This window comes from Callorhinus ursinus, unplaced genomic scaffold, assembly GCF_003265705.2.
Source record: "Callorhinus ursinus isolate GAN/ISIS: 27379988/994484 unplaced genomic scaffold, GSC_fseal_2.0 scaffold28, whole genome shotgun sequence".
Lineage (NCBI taxonomy): Eukaryota > Metazoa > Chordata > Mammalia > Carnivora > Otariidae > Callorhinus > Callorhinus ursinus.
Window position 1 is genome coordinate 21273690 of NW_027397090.1, and position 14235 is coordinate 21287924.

The 14235-nt window shown below is 38.0% G+C and overlaps 1 protein-coding gene across 3 annotated transcripts in view; it reads right to left on the reverse strand.

Annotated features, from left to right (window-relative positions):
• Positions 1–14235, reverse strand: part of CENPP (centromere protein P) — a 229887-nt gene that overhangs the window by 167150 nt on the left and 48502 nt on the right. For all 3 annotated transcript variants that reach the window (XM_073878250.1, XM_073878251.1, XM_025891820.2), the window contains exon 5: positions 2727–2823. In XM_073878250.1, coding sequence (XP_073734351.1) covers positions 2727–2823 — 97 coding nt within the window. The remainder of the gene's footprint in view (positions 1–2726; positions 2824–14235) is intronic.

Genomic DNA, 14235 nt, shown 5'->3' on the forward strand with positions numbered 1-14235 from the left:
GCTCCCATTATCTTAAAGAAATAGTATTCATTATTGACACTGATGATTAAAGAAATTAAGGTTTAAAATTAAAACTGTTTACCCTTACAAACATTCCTGAAAATAACAAAGCCATGTGTCAGTAGAGAGATGCCCTGTGTCTTAACGGTTACTATGTCAGCTCCACCCAAAGCAATCCACAGACTCAACACAGTCCCTATCCAAGTCCCAATTACATTTTTTGAAGAAATAGAAAAACCCATTCTGAAATTCATATGGAATCTCAAGGGACTTCAAATAGGCAAAAGAAATTTGAAAAGAAGACTAAAATTGGAGAACTCACACTTCTCATTTCAAAAGTGAATTACAAAGCTACAATAATCAAAAGTGTGGTACTGGCATGGATAGGAACATACATAACAATGAAAGAGAACAGGGAACCTAGAAACAAACCTTTGCATAGATGGTCAACTGATTTTCAACAAAGGTGCCAAGACCCAGGACAATTGATACCCACGTGCAAAAGAATGCAGATGGACGCTTTGTTTACAATGTATACAAAAGTTAACTCAAGGTGGATCAGACACCTAAACTTAACTATAAAACTCTTAGTGCAAAAAAGAGGAAAACCTTTATGACACTGAATTTGACAATGATTTCTTGGATATGACATCAAAAAGCAAAGACAACAACAAAAAAAAACAGATAGACTGGATGTTGTTAAATTTAAAAACTTTTGGGCATCAAAGGACACTATCAAACAAATGAAAAAACAAGCCAAAGAATGGGGGAAAATATTTGTCAATTATATATTTGATAAAAGATTAATATCTAGAATATATTTTTAAAAAGTCCTATAACTCAACAAGGAAAAGCCCAATTAAAAAATGGGCAAAGGATTTAAATAGACATCTCTGCAAAGAAGATAATATGAATGGCCAATATGCACAAGAAAAGTTGCTCAACATCACTAATCATTCGGTAAATGCAAATCAAAACCACAATGAAAATACTACTTCACACCCATTAGGTTGGCTGTGATCCAAAAAACCAAAACAAAGAAAAGATCCCAAACGTTGGCAAGTATGTGGAGAAATTGGGAGCTTTGTGCATTGCTGTTGCGAATGTAAAATGGTGTAGCCACTGTGGAAGAGAATATGGGGTGCTTCACAAAATTGGACAGAATTACCATATGATCCAATGATTCCATTTACAGGTATATATGTATTAGAACTGAAAGCAGGAACTTGAACAGGTATTTGTACACCAATGTTCATAAAAGCATTGTTCACAACAGTCAAAAGATAGAAACAAAGTATCCATCAACAGATGAATGGCTAAACAAAATGAGGGATATCTATTCAACGGAATATTATTCAGCCTTAAAAAGGCTGTGCTACACCTTGAGAATATTACGCTAAGTGAAATAAACCAAACAAAAAAGTATTAGATTTTATGAATCTGCTTTAATAAGATACCTAGAAATTCACAGAAACAGGAAATAAAATGGTGATTCCCAAGAGCTGGGGGAGGAGGGAATGACAAGTTAGTATTTAATGGGAGCAGCTGCAGTCTGAGATGTAAAAAATTTCTTGAGATAAATATCAGTGATGGCTGCATAACAGCATGACTGTGTCTTTCCATTCTAGTGACCTGATCACCAACAAAGATGAGCTCACAGAAGTACTCGATCCTCTACAGGATAAACACACCAGTTACACTTCTACGCCTGCCTTAATGGCACCTAGAGGCCAATCAACTTTGGAAACGGGACTATTCAAATGTATCAGTAAACCACCATGTTAGGTGGTGCCTCGCCACAACAGTCAGCAATCATGAATGTGTTTTACCACTTGTGAAGCAAAGCTTTTCACTGTTTTGGTGCAAGAGTACATGTAAATAAACAACAGTAAGAGAACTCCTCCAGGGACCACAGTACAGGTACAGGCATGTTTCATCCTAAGGAAACTTCTTTGTCTGACGGATTTAATAATTCAACCAAACAGAAGACAAATAATAACTGTAATAGTGATAAGGGTAATAATAATAAAAAATCCAAATAAACAAGAGTCATAAAAACAACAGTCATGACCTGGGGTTAGCCTTTTGAGATATTATATTGACTCTTTCAGAACTGGATTTTGTGTGGACCACTACTGTCAATATTGCTGCCATCCAACTAAGAAGAATGTGGGGGATTGAAATGCAGCCCAACGTAATTCTAGTTATGCCAGAAATCAGAATAAAAAGAAGTCCTTGAATGTATCCATATCAGACTTAAGAGGCATTACTATACCAGAATCAGGCTTCATTAGTTAAACATGAAATATATGATAATTAAGAAGCTCAAAATACAGAGTATGACTACGAAGTAAAAATTACAGTGCTAGGTGATAAGCCCACTATGATTACACTCATTTTAGCGTTTGTATTTTACTTCAAGTACCCTGGACAGATTAATTTTTCAAAATGTGTATAAAATAAGTAAGAATTTAACTATACCTCTTTCAAGATATCCCATAATACAAATGACTCACTGGTTTGTACAAAAGCATTCCTCCTCATTTATTCCAAATAACTGCAAATTCCAGAAGCCAATAAAAATATCTTCTATTGTTTGAAAACTTTAAGGAAAGAATGTTATGTTAAATCCCCAAATTAATACCAGCTTCACTTGTTGGATATGTTTAAATTTAAACCAGCTTAACTTTTTGAATATGTTTAAATTTAAAAATTTTAGACCCTACCTTGAAGTGTTCAAATGTGCGCTTTCGATATTCACACCACTCCACAAAAAAGTGTAGGCTTCGGAAAAACATCAACAGATCTCTTCTTTCTTCTGCTCTGTATGAATAGAATGTTCTATGACTCATAAATGTCATAAATAAGAGCCCCAACCTGGCATTTTTAATCTTATTTTTTATATACCTTAAAGCTAAAAAAAAGTACTTGATATATTTCTATATTTTGAACTCTTGAGTATGTGCCCCTGTGTGATTACTAATGCTAATTTCTCAGCCTGAAATGCCCTTTGCCCCATATTAAAATGTTTAAATACTATTGATCTTTCAAGATATCACTCAAATACCAAACTGTCCTTGCATTCGTATTTGATGACCATGGTATGTCATAAAGACTATTTCTGGTCTTTATCCCCACTTCCTGGCACAGAGCTTCAAAAACCCCTGGAATTCCTGAGTGCCCAGTGTGTGTCTCTAATGCTAATGAGGTGACACATGGTGGCCACTAGATAGCCTCAGGATGGAGCCTGTTCACCAAAAAGACTAACCACATGCTTACCGGGTTGGATCTTTGGGCCAACCAGACCTCCAGGGAGGACAGAGGAGCTGAAGGAATTTCATCACATGGCCATTCATCCCATCAACTACACCGTGGTAATGAAACCCCAGTAAAAGCTCTGGACAATAAAGCTCAGTGGAGCTTCCTGGATGGTGAACATGCTGATGTGCCAGGAGGCGAATATGCTCAGATCCCACAGGGAGAGGGCATAGAACCCCTAGGTTTTTCCTCCTCAAAGCCACTCACCGTGCCTCAGATCTTGACTTATGCATTGCTTCCAACTGCCTGTTCCTGGGTACAGCTTTTATAATAAAACAATAATCTTTACTTTAACACTCTCAGTGAGTTTTCTCAGTTCTTCTAACAGATTATCAAATCTGAGTGGGTTGTGGGGAGTGCAGATGGCCCCTGATACTTGTGGATGGCATCTGAAGTGGGCAGTCTTGTTCAGGACTTTGCCCTTATCCTGTAGGTCTACACTAAATCTGAGTAGTGTCTGGAGTGAACTGAATTACAGGACATTCCAGTTGGTGTCAGAGATTGTTCTCTGAACAATGACCTCACCACCACACCACACGACCTATTCCAAAATGGCTAGAAATAATTTCATTCCTATTGCCTATGAGCTCCCATGGAATTTATCTTAATGCTCTTAATACTATACCTACTGTTATACTGACACCCATAAAATAAGCAACTTGTAGGCAAGATGAGTGTATTTACTTAACCGTGCTTTCAGTAAATGATTGTGGGAGTCAAATTCCCATACTACTCAAGATAGAGTAATAAGCACACTCCATCTGAACATTCCAGTTACAAGTTAGAACCACGGACGTAACACACAAAGCAAATATTGGAAGACTCTGAAACGTGGACAAAAGAAGGCAGGAATGGGTAAGAAACTTCAGGAATTGGGGCAACTGGGTGGCTCAGTCGTTAAGCGTCTGCCTCAGCTCTGCTCATGATCCCAGGGTCCTGGGATCGAGCCCCGCATCGGGGCTCCCTGCTCAGCGGGAGGCCTGCTTCTCCCTCTCCCACTCCCTTTGCTTGTGTTCCCTCTCTCGCTGTGTCTCTCTCTGTGTCAAATAAATAAATAAAATCTTAAAAAAAAAAAAAGAAAAGAAACTTCAGGAATTAAGGGAGGATTGGGTGATGAGTTCCTCGGGGCTTATTTTTGTCTCCTATATAACCCAATCTGAATGCTACAGCAGACTGTGACTCAGAACTGCCAAGGTTGGAGTAAAAAAAGAAAACAGAAAAAAAGGTCCCAACTAACCAGCAGGGGCTGTATAAAAAGAAAGAGGAAGTACACTGCTCTTGGTGATGAATTTGTGGATTTAACACCAAAAGCTAAGACAACAGAACCAAAAACAAGGGATCACATCAAACTAAAAAGCTTCTGCACAACAAAGGAAACCATCCACAAAATGAAAAGGCAGCCTACTGAATGGGAAAAGATACTTGCAAATCATTTATCTGGTAAGGCACAGGTAACTATATAAAGAACTCATAAAACTCAAATTGCTCCTCATAATCCCAGTGCAGCTCTTTCTGCCCCTGGGTCCTGTCCCATGCTTTAAATCACCTTTTTCCACACACAAAAAAAAGAACTCATAAAACTCGGGGCGCCTGGGTGGCTCAGTCGTTATGTGTCTGCCTTCGGCTCAGGTCATGATCCCAGGGTCCTGGGGTGGAGCCCCGTGTCTGGCTCCCTGCTCAGCAGGAAGCCCGCTTCCCCCTCTCCCGCTCCCCCTGCTTGTGTTCCCTCTCTTGCTGTGTCTCTCTGTCAAAAAAATAAAATCTTAAAAAAAAAAAGAACTCATAAAACTCAATAGCAAAAAACTATGATCAGATTGAAAAATGGGCAGAGGACCTGAACAGACATTTTTCCAGAAAAAACACATGAATGGCCAGCAGACACAGGGAAAGAGACATTTGGAGAAATGGAAATCAAAACCACAATGAGAGATCACCTTGCACCTGTCAGAATGGCTAGTATCAGAAAGACAAGAAACAACAAGTGTTGGTGAGGATGTGGGGAAAAACAAACCCAAATGCACTGTTGGTGGGAATTCAAACTGGTGCAATTTATAGGAATATAAATTGGTGTACTGTGAAAGAGTATGGAGGTTCCTCAAAAAATTAAAACTAGAACTACCACGTGACCCAGCAATTCTACTTCTGGGTATCTATCCAAAAGAAATGAAAACCCTAACTCAAAAAGATATCTGCACCTCCATGTTCACTGCAGCATTATTTACAATAGCCAAGACATGGAAACAACATAACTGCCCATCAATGAATAGATAAAGAAATTCTGGTGTATAAACACAACGGAATATTATTCAGCCATAAATAAGAAGGCAATCCTGTCATTTGCAACAGCATGATGGGACCTTAAGGACATTCTGCTAAGTGAAATAAATCACACAGAAAAAGACAAATACCATATGATTTCACTTAGATGTGAGATCTGAAAGAAACAAACTCACAGATTCAGAGAACAGACTGGTGGTTGTCAGAGGGAGGGGTAGGGAGTGACAAAATGAGTGAAGGTGGTCAAAAGGTACAAACTTCCAGTTATAAAATAAATGAGTATTGGGGATGTAATATACAGCATGGTGACTACAGTTAATATTACCATATTATATATTTGGAAGTTGCTAAGAGTATAAACATTAAAAGTTCTCTTCAGAAAAAGAATACTGTAAACACACGTGGTGATAGATGTTAATCAGACTCTTTGTAACGATCATTTCACAATATATACATATATTGAATCATTACGCTGTACACCTAAAATGAAGATAGTGTTTTATGTCAACTAAATCTCAGTTTTAAAAAATTCAAGGTTCGAAATCATGCAATTTAATCCACTGAACATGTTTGTAGGTTTCCTCTGTGATTTATTACTTAGCGGCAAAAGTTTTCAAACATTAGGGAATAAAATTTTTGAAGTGATTAAAGACGGAGGCATGCAGAACAGAACCCAAACACCCAAGAAGAACTGTGCCCTCTTCCTCCCAACCAGGCAACTGGCATTGCTGATAGTAGGCAAAGCCAGCAAAGAAGCAGGACTCTCAGCTCCTGAGGAAATGCTGCTGCTGGGAGACTATGGGAGGAGCTTTGTCAACTAGCCCCACCGACACCAAGCAAAACCGAGAAACAAGAGGGGGCGCCATTCCCACTGTCCACCAGAATGGCTCCTGCAAACACAGGAAGATGCTTTGTCAACTTTCTCCACCCTACACTATGTGATCCCAAGCACAGAGCTGGTAGAATCAGGGAGAAGGAACCTAGAGAAAGGGATTCTTTACATTTATGTATGAAGTCCTGATATCACTACCTAGTGGCCCTCACACAAAACTGACCAGAAACAATAAACCAAAAATATCAAGACCTGAATTACGGTGTAGAATACTGCTCAGAATTCAGAGTGGCCTCAGGGCAGTGTAAGAGAAGGGCAAACCAAAATATAGCCCATAAACTCTAACAGCCTTTAAACGTGGGCCAGGATGTGCTTTTGAATAAAAGCATGTTGACAAGGACAATGCAAAAATGGCCAAGTAGGGTCTATGGGGACAGTCCTTCCTCAGAAACACCAAAAACTACCACATGCCTGTCAGATCCCACTTATAGGGAATTGGGAAGACAGTAAAATGTTTACAGCAACCCAGCAAACACATAAGCAGAAGGGCCACTGAGCAGAGAAGGGAACTACTGTAGTGTTTCAGCTTTACTACCATGTCTACCATCTGAGCATGGTGGGTCTTTAAGATCACATCCTGTTTCTCAGTGGAACCTCATCCTGACCACAGCGGACTGGATCCTGTTCCCAAAGAACTGTTGTTTCTTTTGTGTTCCCAACTGAGTTCCGTTTGTTTTGATCTGTCCATCAGGCCCCTGAGGACTAATGGAAGGGGCCTATTTTCCACATAACTCATAACTTTGCTAAACACATGACCATGCAGAGGACATTTCTCAAAGATACTGAGAGTCAAATGAATGAGCCAGTGCCAACTGGCACAAAATAACAATTAAGAGAAACAACAGACATGCTTCAAGCCAAGGGAAGAAAAGTGCAGAGTGAGAATCTTTAGAAAATAAGGAGTTTGAAAAGAGTCCACATAAGAAGAAAGTGGAAAACCAGGTGAATGTACAGGGCAGTAAGTATGCTCAGAGAAGACTGAGAAGACCACACACTTTCACCTCTGGCTGATCTTTAGGCTAAAGGCAAGCAGGGCATGGAGGCAAAGGCAGAGTTTGGAAAGGCCATGCTAAGTGCGAAAGGAATGTCCCAGTACACAGCCAAAATGCAGAGATGAGAAATAAAATATTTTTGCTTTTGATTTTTCCTTTTGTGCATAATATTCAAAATGTCCGTATTCAATAATGACAAAAAAATTAAGCATACAAAGAAAAAAGATAAAATGACCCAGCTACAAGAAGGAAAAAAGTTAACAGAAACTCAAGGAAACACAGACAATGGAACTACTACACAGACTTTAAATCAATGTCTTAAATATGTTCAAAGAACTCAAGGAAACCAAGAGAATAATATGTATGACAAGGAATATTAATAAAGACACATTAGAAAAAGGAAACAGAAATCCTAGAACCAAAAATTACAAAAATTTAGTGAAATGAAAAATTCACTAAAGTCTTCAACAGATTTGAGCAGGCAAAATAATCGGCAAAAATGAACATATAGGCTGAGTAAAATTATCCGCTCTAAAAAACGGGAAGAAAAAGAATGAAGAAAAATACACGGAGCCTAAACTGTGGATATCAACATCCACAGAGCTGGAATCACAGGAGAGCTGCAGGAGAAAGAAGCTGACAGTGTATCTCAAGAGATAATGCTCCAGGGGCGCCGGGGTGGCTCAGTCGTTAAGCGTCTGCCTTCGGCTCAGGTCATGGTCCCAGGGTCCTGGGATCGAGCCCCACATCGGGCTCCCTGCTCTGAGGGAAGCCTGCTTCTCCCTCTCCCACTCCCCCTGCTTGTGTTCCCTCTCTCGCTGTGTCTCTCTCTGTCAAATAAACAAAATCTTAAAAAAAAAAAAAAAGAAAAAGAAAGAACGGTACAATCCTCTACAAATTGGATGAAAACTTTAGACATCTGACAAGCTCACAAACTATAAGGATAAACTCAGAGAGATGCACACAGAGGCACAATATACTCAAACTGTCAAACACCAAAGAGAATCCACAGAATGAAAAGAAAGAAGCAACTCATCAGATAAGGGATCACGAGTTAAATTAATCACTGATTTATCATCAATAACCATGGAATGGCCAGAAGGCACTGGGATGACATTTAAAGTGCTAAAAGAAAAAGAGTTAACCACAAATTCTATGTCTGGCAAAACTATCCTTTAAGAATGAAGGATAAATCTAAGACATTCTGATATTAAAAAGCTGAGTGAGTTCGTTATTAATGTACCTGACCTACAAGAAATGCTAAGGGAATCCTTCAGGCTACATTGAGAGAATACTGTACAGTAACTCAAAGTCTTACGGAGAAATAAAGAGCACTGGTTAAACAGGCAAATAACAAAGATGATATTATTTTACTTTTGATTTATAACCCCTCTTTTTTTCCTATATGATTTAAAACCAAATGCATAGAGCAATAATGTGAAATCTTTGTTAATGAGTATGCTATGTATAAAAATGTAACCTATGATAACAATATAAAAGAGGAGGGAAAGAGATATAAGGGAACAGAGTTTTTGCATACCTTTGAAAATATGTTGATATTATTTCACACTAGGTTGTTATAAGTTTGAGATGTTAATTGTAATCCTCAAGGGAGCCATGAAGACAATAACTAAAAACTACACAGATAAGAAAGGAAAAGAGAATCAAAATGGGGCACTATGAAAATCAATTCAACATAAAAGAAGTTATAATAGAGGAATAAAAATGACATGGTAAACAGACAACAAACAGCAAGATGGCAGAAGCACATACTTCCTCATCAGTAATTACTTTTAAATGTAAATGAATTAAACTCTCCAACTAAAAGTCCGATTGGCAGAGTGAATTTAAAAAAAATTTGATCCATTTTCATGCTGTCCATAAAAAACTTTCTTTAGAGACATATACATACACAAAGAGGTTAACAAATAAAAGGCTTGAAAAAGATACTCCATACAAATAATAACCAAAAGGGAGCTGGGGTGGCTATATCATCATCAGATAAAACAGAATTTAAATCAAAAATTGTTATAAGAGACAAAGGATTACATTATATACTGATACAGGGGTCAACACACCAAGAAGATACAACATAGCTTATAAACATATATGTGCCTTTTTGAATATTATGCACATATGTTTATAAGCCCAAAATATATGAAGCATCATTTAACAGAATTAAAGGGAGAAATAAACAGCTCAATAACATCTAGACATTTCAATGCCCCACTTAAAATAACAGATACAACTAGACAGAAGATCAATAAGAAAAGAGAGGATCTGAACAACAGTATAAACCATGAGACTCAACAGACATAAAAAAACATGCCACCCAACAACAGCATAATACAAATTGTTCTCAAGTGTGAGAACATGAAACATTTCTCCAGGACAGACCATATGTTTGGTCACAAAACAATTCTAGATATATTTTTAGAAGACAAAATTATATAAAATATCTTTTCCAACCACAATGGCATAAAATTAGGAGTTGATAAGGAAAAATGAAAAATTCACCAATATGTGGAAATTAGATATACTCCTAAACAATCAATAGGTCAAAGAATAACAAAGGAAATTAGAAAATAATTTGACACAAATGAAATGAAAACACAATCTCATTAGCAAAACTCATATAGAGCAAAAGCAGCGCAAAGAGAAAAATATATAACTGTGAGCACCAACATTAAAAAAAGAAGAAAAATCTCATCAATAACCTTACTTTGCACTTTAGGGAACTAGAAAAGAAGAACAAACTGAACACAAAGCTGGCAGAAGGAAAGAAATAATAAAGATTAAAATAGATATAATGCAATAGAGAACAGATAAACAAAACCAAAATTTGTTTTTTTGGAAAAATTAACAAAACTGACAACCTTTTTAGCTAAGTGGACTAAGAAAAAAGACAATTCAAATTACCAAAATCAGAAATGAATGTGGGGGATAGTATTAATGACCTTCCAGAAGTAAAAAGGATTATAGGAGAATGCTATAAACAATGTATGGCAACAAATTCGATAATATGGATGAAATGTGCAAATTCTTAACAGTACACAAACTACCAAAACTGACTCAAGAAGAAATAGATAATTTGAATATACTTGTAACAAGTAAAGAAGCTGAATCAATAACTGAAGTTTCCCAGCAAAGAAATGTCCAGGACCAGATGGTTTCACTGGTGAACTCTCTGGAACTTATGGAAGAATTAACATCAATCATTTTCAGGCTCCGAAAGAAAAGTAAAGAAAGAAAGAACAACAACAACAACAGCAAAGCGAGGCTGGCACTCCTGATACAAAAGCCAGACAAAGACATCACAAGGGAAGAAAACTATGAACTGACACCCTTAGGAATACCGACAAATGTAATCACTTACGTTTCTATACAAGTGATGAACGATGTGAAAATAGAACAACTCAATTTATAACACCAACCAAAAGAATAAAACACATAGGAACATATCTACCCAAAGAAGTCCAAACTTGTACACTGAAAACTACAAAACATTACTGAAAGATACTCAAGTAAGCCTAGAGTCTGCTTGAAATGGTCCCTCTCCCTGTGCCCCTCCCCCCGCTTGTGCATACACATGTGCTTTCTCAATAAATAAATTAATTAATTAAATCTTTCTTAAAAATAAAGTAAGTCTAAATTCACGGGAAAACATCTATGTTCATGGTCAGGACACTTAACACTGTTAGATGGAAACAGACTTCAAAGTTGTCTACAGATTCAGTGCAATCCCTATCAAAATTCCAATGGCCTTTTTTTGCACAAATAGAAAAGCCAAGCTTAAAATTCATATGGAATTGAAACAGACACTAAATACCCAAAACAATCTCAAAAAAGGAAAAAAAAAAAAAACTGGAGGACTCATACTTCTCTATTTTGAAATATACTACAAATCAACAGTAATCAAGACAGTATGGAATGAGTAAAAGCATAAATATATGGATAACTGGAATAAAATTAAGTCCAGAAATAAAATCATAGATCTATGTTCAGTTTGTTTGCCAAGGGTGCCAAGACCATTCGACGAGGTAAAAAAAGTCCCTTCAACCACATGCAGTGACAAGTGGATACCCAACTGCAAAAGAATGAAGTGGCACCCTTACTTTTACACCATATGCAAAAATTAACTCAAAATGGATCAAAGGACTAAATACAGAACTAAACTATAAAACTTTCAAAAGAATGCATAGAAGGAAATATCGGACCTTGAATTTACTTATGGTTTCTTAAACATGACAATAAAATGATGAATATCAAAATAAAAAATATTGTAAACTTTATAAAATGTAAATTTTGTGCATCAAAAGATACTTACCAAGGTAGTAAAAAGAAACTACACAGCATTCAGAAAACATATATCTGCTAAGTGTCTGGTTCCCAGAATATATAAACAACTCTTTTTTTTTAAGATTTTTTATTTATTTTTATGAGAGAGTGAGAGAGGGAGAGCACAAGCAATGGGAGGGGCAGAGGGAGATGCAGACTCCCTGCTGAGCAGGGAGCCCGATGTGGGACTCGATCCCAGGACCCTAGGATCATGACCTGAGCTGAAGGCAGACGCTTAACCAACTGCGACACCCAGGCACCCTATGTAAACAACTGTTAAAATCCAACGTAAAAATCATAAAAATGCTACAACAAGCTATCATGAACACTGCTGAAAGAAATATAAAAATAGAAGTATCAATAAAGAAATAACAGACTAAAAAAAGGGATAATTTAGAACTGAAAATACAGTAATTTACTTTGTATTTTAATTTCTTTTTAAAGATTTTATTAATTTGAGAGAGAGAGAGAACACAAGTGGGGGGGGGTTGGGAGGAGCAAAGGGTGAGAGAGAAGCAGACTCCCCAATGAGCAGGGAGCCCGACGCGGGGCTCCATCCCAGGACCCTGAGATCATGACCTGAGCTGAGGGCAGACGCTTAACTGACTGAGCCACCCAGGTGCCCCCAAAATACAATGATTTAAATACAAATCTCACCAAACGATTTCCATAGCAGAATGGAGGTGGTAGGGGAAAGAATCTGTGAACTGAAAGATAAATCAACAGAAATCCAATATCAAGAGAGAATACAGATTTGGGGGGGAAAGGAAGAGTTCTTCAGGAAGTTGCAAAATAATAAAAGGTTTAACCTTCATGTCATCAGTCTCAGAAGGAGCAGGGAAAAGGGTCTAGGGTTTAAAAAAATATTGAAAGAAATGAATGAATAATTCCTGAATGTGACCAAAAAAAACACTATGCCTACAGATTTATACAGATGTCTAAACCCAGACAAATGACAACCAAATTTCTGAAAATTGAAAACAAAGGAAAGCAAAGAAGAAAAAATAAAGACTGTATTTCTCACCAAAAACCATAGATGCCAGTAGCAAGTGGCACTACATTTTTCACATGCTGAAAGGAAAGGACTGCCCAACTAAAATTCTATGTCCAGAGAAAATCTTCTTCCAGAGTGAAAGTAAAATAAGATTCTCACATAAAGAAAATTAAGATAATTTGCTACCAGAGGCCTCATTCGCATAATTTCCGTTAGCTGCTTGAACATATTTAAAACAGCTGATCTGAAGTCTTTGGCAAGTCCAAGGGCACCTGGGTGGCTCAGTGGGTTGAGCATCTGACTCTTGACTTCGACTTAGGTCACGATCTCAGGGCTGTGAGCCTGAGCCTCGTGTCCAGCTCCGTGCGTGTTGGGCTCTGCGCTCGGTGGGGAGTCTGCTTGGGATTCTCTTTCTCTCCCTCTACCCCCCACTCTCTCTCGCTAATAAATAAATCTTTAAAAAATTCTCTTTCTCCCTCTGTCCCTCCCACCCCTCAACTCCCACTCATGCTCCCTCTTTAAAAAAATAAAATAAACAAAAAATAAATAATAAAATCTTTGGGAAATCCAACATCTGAACTTCCTCGGGGACAGTTTCTGTTCATCAGTTATTTTTTACCTCTGTGTATGGGCTATACTGTCTTGTTTTTTTTGTTTTTTGTTTTGCAGGTCTTGTAATTTTTGTTGAAAACTGAACATTTTATTTTTTTTTTAAAGATTTTATTTATTTATGCATGAAAGACAGAGAGAGAGAGAGAGAGGCAGGCAGAGGGAGAAGCAGGCTCCCAAGGAGCAGGGAGCCCGACGCAGGACTCGATCCCAGGACCCCGGGATCATGACCTGAGCCGAAGGCAGACGCTTAACCATCTGAGCCACCCAGGCACCCCAAAAACTGAACATTTTAAACAATACAGTGTGCTAATTCTTGAAATCAGTTTCCCCCTCTCCCCAAGGCTTGTTGTGCTTTTGTTCCTTTGGTCTGTTCAGTGACTTTCCTGAACCAGTCTGTACAGTGTATACTGTGTTGTGTGGCTGCTCCAATCTCTGCTCAGTTAGCTGATATGTGACAAAGATTTAAACACCTAGAACCTGCCTGCCCGGGGCTCTCTGTGTGCTGGGGCACACCTTTGGCACTCAGCGAGGAGAACAATACTCCCTTGGCCTTCACCTGCCACTTCAGCAGGACCTCACAATCAGCCAGGAGTGAGAACAGCTGTCAGAGGCATCTCAGATCTCTCCCGAGTATGAAGATGACCCAAAACATGGACCTTCTAGATTCTCAGGAATATATCAGAGCTTTCGAAGTCCTTAGGGTGATTCCATTCTCCAGCTTTTCCTTTTAAGGTTTTTACTTAACCTATTAAATTCCCCCAACTGTTATGCACCACCTCAGGCAGCCATCAAGTTTAGAAATTGCATCAAAG